The following is a 10,493-nucleotide window of genomic DNA, read 5'->3' on the forward strand; positions in this document are numbered from 1 at the left end:
ACCTCCAACAAAATACAACCTTTTCCTTATACAGACAATACATACAAGCCTAAATTATGCCTAAAATTTTATATGAAGTAAAATCTTAACATTTCCTCATTACCAGAAATGCTGCAACCGTGTTACCGATCTAAGCATTTAGTTTAATCCCTGACATCGCTCTACTGTATGTAAGCATGAAACTAGTGCAGGTTAGCACCTGTATTTAGGTAGGAGACAAATACTTTAAAAAAAATAATATTATTTTTTGTTTCGGGACTACATGAATTAGAAGGGGAAACTTAAAAGTTGTATGATCCTGGTGATCTCTGCAGAAGAAACAATGCAAACATCCAACATTCAGTCTTGAACTTCACACTTACAGAATTTTTAAGTCATAAATGTTTGTATCACAGAAATTGTCAGAGAAATACACAAGGTAGCACCTGATCTCTTTAATGTAATAATCTAAGAGCCACACTGCAGTTTGCAATAACTAGAGCATAAACAATTTATGAGAGGAAGTCAGAACTCCAGGGTCTATACTAGTGTTTTAATTTCACTGGATCTTTACTTCAAGTAGCCCATATATCAGCTCATTAGGCAAGTACTTCTTAGCTGTTAAGAAATCAAATTGTTGGGCAAATTCTCTAATCTACAGAGCTGAGACTGGCAAGCAGAAAGGAGCTTAACTATCTTAATCTGCAATCAGACTGTAAGTGTTCTGCACCATTAAAAAGAAATTTCCTTGCTAAGAGACCTGCTGCAATACCTCCAGCAGTGTAGAGAGCTAAAGGAAATACTTTCATCCATGTGTTTGTCTCTTACCTTGGGTACCTGAGGCAGTTCACAGAAAACTAAGGATTCCCTTGCATAGGGAGGGCAAGAGGAAAAGTCTTCAGAGAACCGAATAATCGACTTTTTCAGTACTCTTTTTGTTTTCCTTTCATTGCTGCAGCCATAAAGTGGTCATAAATTTGGAAGGCAATTTATTAAATCAAATTTTAAGAATAAATCATAGCAGCATTCAAGTCTCATGTGTTTCAGTACCCAAGTGCAGAAGAAAGGACCACAGTTATTTTCAGTAGAGACTGCAACATTTGCAATAGCTCCTAATCAATGCCCAGTTTGATGTCAATTACAAATCAGCTTTCTCAATATCTAGGATTGGGAAAAATACTTTTACAAAGCATATCTTTGCTCTTACACTTTAAACTGAGAGAGTAGTATTTGCAACAGAAGTTGCCTGAAAAATCTTGGGCGGGGGAGTTGCCTGCCTTTTTTTTTTTTTTTTTTTTAATTTTAATGTAAATTCTTACAGCTAGGTTGAATGGTCAGGATCTCTACTGAAGCAGAGTGTCCCTCTAGGAGATCACATCCAATTGGCATTCAATAGCCTACATGCTCTGTTCAGCTACTGACAGACAAGTATCCAAATCACAGGATACAAACTGCATTCCTTAACGTACTCTTTCCAAATCAAATCAGATTCGACTGAACATACAGACTGAAGTCCCTGGAGCTGATGTCTCAAAAGGTAGCAAGAGTCACACTGCATATGGAAGCTGCTAGCACTGTTGTATGTTCTGTTTCCTGCCCGCAATAACAAGAGGATTTTGGTCTCCTGGGCTGTCGGTCTATCATCTTTCATCAACATTAAACGCATACATAATAAATACAAGTTTTTAAAAGCATAGTTTTCATCTCTGTGAGAACGACTTTATTACCCACAGGAATCAATATGAAACTGCATTAACAATGAGAAGGAAAAGTAAAGCTGTCAATTAAATTCAGTGCTTTTTCTTCTGCAGTACTGAAATCATCTGTCCATCCTGTGAAACTGTAAAATGAAAACATTTGATATTTACAATAAGAACAGGAAAAATTATCAGAATAGTATTATACTGACCCCTTCTGGTTATACAGTGGGAAAAACATTTCATATGGAAGTAGTTTTCTTCTTTCAAATGCTTAAAAAATATCTATTTTCTTGGATATTAGATTATCAAACATTTATATCCACCAATGCCACTACTTTTAGATGGCCAATTCTCTGGAGGATTAAGTAATTAAGAGCATCCCTTACAGAAAGGAGGAGTACAAGCATTAAATCACTTTGCTATTTTCTTCAAAATTTATCTTCAGGGTTTTTCTAATGTTGTCATTATGTTTATTTTCCAGACTATTAGAGAAAAAAGGATATTGATAGGAACTTATTTGGTCACAGATGTGGCCAAATAAGACAACATACTCTATTTAGTTTTGAGGTTTTTTTCTAAATATAAAGTCCAGCAATAAAAATCCTAAAATAGTTTTCTCTCAAAGTCCAACCATCAATTAAGATTTGATTTTAATTACCTAAAATAGGCGTGGAGCTTTTTTCCCTTTTGTGTTAGGGTGGAAGTGTAACGGAAAGACTGAGAAAAACCATCATATGCCTTTTGCATCATAACACCTTCTTAAGAGGAAAGCTTATTCATTCATGTTGTAGAGTAAACAGGAACTACTATCATGCTCTCTTTTGCAATTTTGAATTCTATAATTAGTGTCAAAACAGGCTATTGTTGATTTTTAATATCTTATTGAAAAGTAATGAATAGAAAAAGAACCTTGGATCATTCCTTTCATAATCTTGGACTTGACTACCTGAAGCTTCAAGTGTCAAGAATGCTGGTGCAATTTCTTTTAATAGATGTAAACTGCCATATAGTTACTAGTAAATTCTGCAGAAATTATTACTAGAAGTTTCATGAGCTGGAAGGTAAAAGGTGCCTTCTAGCCACCTCTCAAAATGTGTTCAAAATGTGTAAAAGCAAAAGTAACACAATGATGGAAGCTGTATCAATCCTTGAAAGGATAAGCCAAAGGAAATGGCTTATCTAGGCAGAATAGTGAAAACATATTTAGCTATTCAAATTGTGTCTGTCAAAGATAATAAACTTTAAGACATTTTCTTATCTCCAGATGTATTCATCTCTTTAGCAAATCTAAAAATGTTTATGAACAAAATATATCCCTACAGTCATCTAAAACTCTGCAATGCATCCTGTAAAAATGGACAATTGCTACCTGGAATCCAAAGTTACTGTCAAAACTCAGTTTTAATATTAAATTGAAGAGCGGAAAGGGTAGGAGGAGACAGGAAAAAGATCTCTTGACAGAACAGGAACTGATAAACAGAAACTACAGATCATTTTTCATTTACATTCAATTCATGTGAAGACAAAACTGACACTTCTTATCCAGTTGCTCCAACATATTTTAACAAAAGGACATAGTTGTCAGAACACAAAGGACCCAAGATAACCAAGGTTGTTAGGACTTTTCTTTGGAGGAGTAGATTGGCTTTTTGTTTGGGTTCTTTTAGGGAAAAAATTCCACATTTGGAAACAGGATTATGAAAGTAATTTAAATTTTTCTATCAGCTTTAACTGTAGACAATAATTAAGATATTAAACAGGAGGCCCTGATAAGCAACTATAAAAATATCGTATCTTTCATGGTATTTCATGTCACAGCAGAATAATGAAACAGAGACTCTCCTCAAAGTCAGTGGCTCTCAGACCTTCAAAGTTACGGATCAGCATGACGAAACTGGGAATTGAAAAACAACACACCCACCCACAGTGTGGAACAGCCTAATGGAAACTTATAAAAAATATGATCAATACAACCTTTTGGAAGGCAATTAAAGGAAAAACATTTCAGAAACCCACAATTTCAAAGCAGGTATTGTTCAAGATGACGGCATCCATACAGCAAATATTTTGCTTGAAAATACTAATCCATAACCAGAAAAAATAATCTTATTCTTACAGAATAGATTTACACAGCTGAAAAATTATGAAATATGTAGCCATAGAAAATGCTGTCCTACCTTCCTTTTTTAACCATTTCACAATGTTTCCTTCTTCCATCGTAGGAGAAAGTGCGGGCATAAGAACTTTAATACCAGGAATACCTGCAAAACAAGTACATCGTTATCCAAGACTAAATACTTTTTCAGTATAATTATTTTCTTAATTAACTGCTTAACACAAATGAAACTAAAATTGCATGAATCTTAAAGACAGAACAAAAGATTCACTATTACGTTGTTTTTTTTAAGTTTACATACAAGCATTTCCTTAAAGAGCATAAAGGAAAACAAGGCACACTACAAAAAGAAATGGAAATTCAAGAACTCTGAATACCTAGACCTGTAGTTTTGCTGATCTTATCGAAATCAACCATAAGTACTACATCTTTCTTTCTCCTATCCCCCCTCTCCTCCTTCACCCAGGCTGTGGAATTTTTTCCAGATTAAAGCATATCTTTTAAATTAATAAATCCTTTGCTATCCTAATACTCCAGGCACTGATGATCTGCCTCCTTCATTGATATTTTCCAATGTTTATTTATAATTTTTACTAGCAAACTATATCTACTTAGCAGAAATTGCCTAATTTCAAGTTTCAGTGATTTTATCTTACACATCTGTTAAAAAGCTTGAAAAATTTCTCATTAGTGTTTCTTCTCACGGGTGGGTGTCTACAGAGAGAACAGGTAAATTCTTAGACCTTTTTTCCATTTGACAAGCCAAATAAAAAGATCTGAAGAGTCCAATGTATTTAAGCAACACAGCAGCATAACCTCTCTGGCCCTGCCACGCTCTGCAGCAGACACAGCCAGCTGGCAGGTCACTGCACTTTGCCAATTGACTGAGTTGGCTCAGTGAACCCACGCACAGAAACAGCACCGTGTAACAGCAACCTGCCTGCCATGTTAAGTGGGATTCTTCCGAGGGCACAGCTCAGGAAACAGCACATTCCTTGGCTTCATAGCAAATTACATCTCTTGCCACTTGATCCGCTACACCAAAGCAGTATTCTGACATTAACAGAAGGGATATTACCTTTCTGAACTTTCAAGAATAGCTATGGAGCCAAAAGAAAATATCTTCTTAGATATAATTTCGTAAAATCAGTTTTCCAGTACCTGGCTGATTTTTGAGGCTCTTTTTAAAACTGCTATGTCTGAACCTGTATTTAGTTAGAGAACAGAAAGAGACACATAGAAAGTACGTTGTGTACAACAGCAAGGTTCAATTCTGCTTCATATTCCCTTTTCTCTAATACTGATCAACAAGGGTTATTATCATTCAATAGCAAACACCACCACATTTCTCCCAGATGTTACATTGCTTAGAGTAAGCAGAAACAGCTAAAAAAACTTAGAAATTAATCCTTTTAAATTTTTTTTTATTCATTATCTGCTTTACAGTTCAAAATTCTTCTAGTTCTTCCTTGCCCTTTTTCTTCCAGAAGCTGTGCTAAGGTACATGGAGGACAGGGAGGTGATCTGGGACACCCAGCACGGCTTCACCAAGGGCAAGTCCTGCCTGACCAACACAATGGCCTTCTGTGATGGAGGGACTACATCAATGGACAAGGGAAAGGCTATGGGTATCATCTCTCTGGACTTCTGCAAGATCGCTGACATAGTCCCCCCCAATATTGTTCTCTCTAAACTGGTGAAACAAGGATATGATGGTTGGACTGTTCCATGGATGAGGATTTGGTTGGATGGTTGCATCCAGAGGGTAGTGGGCAATGTCTCAATGCTCCAATGGACATCAGTGAAAAGTACCTCTTGGGGTCCTAGTGGATGAAAAACTGGTCATGTGGCAGCCTTTTGGCTCACAGCCCAGAAGGTAAACCGTGTCCTGGGCTGCATCTAAAGCAGCATGCCCAGCAGGTCGAGGGAGGTGATTCTGCCCCTCTGCTCTGCTCTGGTGAGATCCCACCTGGTGTACTGCATTCAGCTCTGGAATCTTCAGTGCAGAAAAGACATCGATGTGTTGGAGGGGGTCCTGAGGAAGGCCACAAAAATGATGAGGGATGGAACAACTCTTCTACGAAGAAACATCAAGAGAGTTGGAGTTGTGCAGTCTGGAGAAGAGAAGGTTCCAGGGAGACCTTATTGCAGCCTCTTAATACTTTAAGAGAACTTCTAAGAAAGATGGGAACAAACCTTTTAATAGGGTCTACAGCAACAAGACAAGGGTTAATGGTTTTAAACTGAAAGAGGGAAGATTTAGACCAGATTTAAGGATGATTTTTGGTGAAACTCAGGAACAGGTTGCTCAGAGTCGGTAGATGCCCCATCACTGGAAATATTCAGGACCAGGTTAGATGGGGCTCAGAGCAACCTGATCTAGTTGAAGATCTCCCTGCTCACTGCAGGGGGTTGGACTAGATGACCTTTAAAGGCACCTTCCAACCCTTTCATCATTTTTTAAAAATGTGAAATGGAAACACTGTAGTGAACCTCTAACGACTGAAGCAGCCATCAATGATCTCAATGTTTTAAAATGCACCAAGAGAAGAAAGGGAGTAATTTACTCCCTAGAGGTCCCCCAGACAGCAACACAATCAGCATCATGCTCCCCCAAACACTTGTATTTTGTGGAAATGAGCCCAGTTGCATGGTTCATGTTCTCAGAAGACTGCATGAGCAAATACACATATTTTTTGTCTCAGATTTACCACAGTACTTAAATGTTTTTCAGTTTAATATTACTGATGACTGTAATGTTTAGAAATTTATCCAGACAACATTCCTTGTAATTCTGGCAAGTCCCATCTGAATGACCTTCAAGGATTTTCTTTAAAAAGTTTATTCTTGTAACCTCTCATCTTGGACTAATACACAAAAAAATGGACTAATATTAAGCATGTGAATGCCTATCTATGTTCATTTTCCAAATATACTTTTGTACTATTTGAAAAATTACTGACAAATTACAAGTAACAATTGTCTTCACACTATATACATATTTACTCATAAATAGTATTTACAGATAGCAGCAAGCAGAAAAAGAATACATTACAGGATGCAAGGAAGTATTCTCAGTTTCACTGGTCTACCTTGACAAGTCTAACTTTGACAATCAAAACATTATTTTGAAGTCATATCCCACAAATATCTAGGACTATTGAGAACTCGTGAATAGACTTCCCTGAAAAAAATTGAAAATAATCCACATTTTTAATGAGGAAAAGATTAATTTTTAAACGTGGTGGTTCACATACTTCACTTCCATGAAGAGCCACTTGATCCATTTCCCAGAATATGCTTCATACTTTGGCATAAATACAAAACTGAGCAATAAATTTGTGCAACTGTAACATTTTCCCTTCAATGTTATGAGCAACTACCACAAAACATACAATCCATTCTGGTCCTTCAATCAAGTCAGGAGAGAAGATCCAGCAGCAAGTACCCATTAAATGGCCAAATAAAATAAATAAATAAATAAATAAATAAATAAATAAATAAATAAATAAATAGAACTGGATACAAAGCAGAAGGAAGAATTAAAAAAAAGTTAAGGCACATGTCAAGTTTGAAAATTAGAAACTGTCCTTTTCTCTAATAATGTGCCCTAAAGCAGGACTGTGAACTATAATTGAAGCAGAACTCGAACTGACCTAGAAGGTTTCTGACTACACCTTTAGCAGCCAATACAGTAGTTAACAGTCTTCACAGGAGACCTCTATAATGTCCTATAAACTACAATCTAAGAATCCCAACGACAGGGAATTTTGTATTTAAAGTTATTCAGTATAACACAGTTTTATTACCTCCTTTTGTTCCCTTTTGAAATGGAACAAGCTATAGCATTTTCATACCAAAAAAACCCTGCAGTGAACAGAAGAGAAATGCTTTAATGTGTCTCACAGAGAGATGTTTCATAACTTCCTAATACATACTCTGTAGTCAGTAAAGAACTGAAACATTTACTCCAACTTGACACCAATTCTAAGATTAAGATACATTAAAAGCAAACAAAAATTGACAGACCTCTAACATAAAGAGGTAGTTTTGTTTTTCTATTTTCTATTTTTTTTCTATTGTCTATTTTCCTTCCGTCCCTATGACCAACAAACTAGGAATTCCATTCTGAATTAATTGTTTTAATTATGCAAGACCACTTTACCACCACTACAGACAAGGACAGAAACACAGAGAGAAACAAAAAACTAAAGTAACACAACCAAACTAGATCCACATAAACCAATACTTCAAATGGTGGTATTTTCAGAAACAGAAAAGAGAAAAAATAAGACTAATGATAAAATAAAAGGGACTTTAAATTCTCAAACCAGCAATCAAGAGTGAGCTTTATGTCCAAAAGAGCTGTATTTTACCAGAGAAAACATGAGTTTTCTCTTTGTTTTCATTTTAGAGGCCACAATAAACATTTTAAGAAAGACAATGTCATCGAGATATGCACCACCTTGAAAAGCTGTAAGGAATATTACAAGGGTTAAGAGAGGAAAGACTGAATGAGTTAAAGGAGTGATAGATCCCCCTTAACACACAAAAGCTTCCTGTAAGGAAGTAAAATTTCCATATTCAAATTTAGAAATTTAACTCCAACTACATACTAAATACTGTCACCACAAAGATCGCCTGGGAGGACTGTAGACAAGAGGTCTCTAAAGAGTTAAATAACAAGACTAATTTAGAGGTAGGTAATCCTGCATTGAGCAAAAAGACAAACATATTATATGAAGAAAGAAGCAAATTTTTTCTAATAAAATTTGAAAAGAAAGAACACTCATTTCAAGAAAGGGGTAGACTTCCCTATATCACACACAGCAGGTTTTGCAAAAGGAAAAGATTTTCATACTGAAAAGCAGCAAAGGCAACCAGTGCTGGAAAGAAGGGAATACTGAGACCTAAACCACAGTCATTAAAAAGTCTCTGAACTACTACTGACTTTTATTACACAAGCTCATTTCTTTATAAGTGGACTTAAAACTCAAAGAGTTCATGTATTTCATGCTCAGCATCACCAGGACCTCATAACAATGCATCAGGTTATTGTTTAAATGTTTTACAACTTCTGACTTAAAGATCAAGTAGGGAAAGATCACATTTCATTGCAGCATCCAAAACTCTTTGCATATCTCTCAGAGACAGAGGAAAATGTGGAAGGTAAATAGATGATCTGCCTGATAATTCTGTAACAAAACTGAAAAATGCTGCTTGAAAAGTTGTTGCCATAACCTCACACCTTGATTTCTTTGTGGGAATGTATGCTAGACATGCAATTAATAAATACAAACTCCACTTCTCCATTAAAAAAAAAAAGAGAAAAAATAATTACATAAAATACACATTCCATGCCCTTCTCTAGTTAGCTGAAACATTACCTGGAGAGTAAGAGGACAGAAGTGTGGTGGGATCTCCAAACATGGACCCAAAATAACCAGTTAAACCAGTTAAAAAGTTTCTTTTTTTTCAGTGCTTAGCTATACTTACACCTAGAAAACACTCCCCTATTTTCCACAGTAAGAACTTGTCTCCTTATCCACAAGAGAATATTTTCATATTTGAAGGCCTAATCTCCCATCACCCAATTTTCCTCTCTAGATTCCAACTCCTTCAGGTGTTTCTATCTTTACTAATTCTCACCTCTCTCTGCGTTCTCTCCTTTCAGCCCATACGCATCCTAATGCGCTTCCAGGGACACCAGAGACCAAACCAAGGAGCACGCCGCCAAACAAACCCAATCTCATCCACCTCCCCATCGCTGCTGCTCAGTTCCTGCCCACCACCCGCGGCCTCTCACCCCGAAACGCACGGGGCAACGCGGGTCATTGACCGCTGCCCGCCCTCGCACAGCCGGCACTTGTTGCCCAGTCCAGGACGAGCTGTGTCCCGTGGGACGGACCCCGGGCTGGAGCAGGGGAAGGACTCGGGCTGCTCTCCCTGAGCAGCGCCGGGAACAACCTGGGATGGACTGACCGCAACCCCCATTCCCGTCTCCCTGCACCGCTGGGGGTGGGAGGGAGCGGTGGGAAAGAAGTGTTCTTAAGATTTGCTTTACTTTCCGTTATCCTGCTCTGATTTCCACTGGCAGTAAATTCAATTACTATCCCCCCAAACCGAGTCTGTTCCGCACACGACAGCGGTGGCTGAGTGACCTCCCCTTGCCCTTACCTCAACACACGAACCTCCTCTGGCACCCCCTCTCCCCTGTGCAGGCGCGGGGCAGTGACAGCGCGGCTGCGGTGGGTGCCGAACACCCAGCCAAGGTCAACCCACCGCAACCATCCGCCCTCGCTCCCCGCCGCAGCTCCCCGCACGCACACCCGCGGCAGGGCAGCCCCCGCGGCAGCCCGTCACTCACCCAGCAGCTCCCGGGAGCCGTGCAGGTGCCTCCATCCCGCCCGTGCGGGGCCGGGGAGCCCCGCGCCCAGCGCCGCCCGCCCGGCCCGCAGCAGCCTCAGCGCCCGCTCCCCGCCCAGCCGCAGGGACGCCGCCATCTTCCCGCTCCCTGCGCCGGGGCTGCCCCTCTCACTGCCTGACCAGAAGGAACCCGACCCGCCCCCAGCCCCGCGGAGCAACGGATTGACCGACCCCTCCCGCCCCGCCCGCGGCACCGAGCGCCCCCGCCACCCCGGGCACGAGCAATCGCCAGCCGCAGGGACACCCACGCCCCGCCCGCCCCCGCACCTCCC

General features: G+C 39.3%; 1 protein-coding gene across 2 annotated transcripts in view; it reads right to left on the reverse strand.

Annotated features, from left to right (window-relative positions):
- PDHX (pyruvate dehydrogenase complex component X) overlaps positions 1-10,305 on the reverse strand; it is a 40,134-nt gene extending 29,829 nt beyond the window's left edge. The window contains exons 1-2 of one of the 2 annotated variants that reach the window (XM_050335850.1): positions 10,163-10,305; positions 3,857-3,940 (exon numbers count right to left, since the gene is read on the reverse strand). In XM_050335850.1, coding sequence (XP_050191807.1) covers positions 3,857-3,940; positions 10,163-10,298 — 220 coding nt within the window. In that variant the 5' untranslated portion in view covers positions 10,299-10,305. Of the gene's footprint in view, positions 1-3,856; positions 3,941-4,956; positions 5,081-10,162 lie in introns of those variants that run through there. The other variant, XM_050335851.1, reaches the window with a different exon arrangement.
- Positions 10,306-10,493: the final 188 nt, after the last annotated feature.

The sequence above is a fragment of the Myiozetetes cayanensis genome, unplaced genomic scaffold, assembly GCF_022539395.1.
Source record: "Myiozetetes cayanensis isolate MyiCay16 unplaced genomic scaffold, myiCay2020 scf6-25, whole genome shotgun sequence".
Classification (NCBI taxonomy): Eukaryota; Metazoa; Chordata; class Aves; order Passeriformes; family Tyrannidae; genus Myiozetetes; species Myiozetetes cayanensis.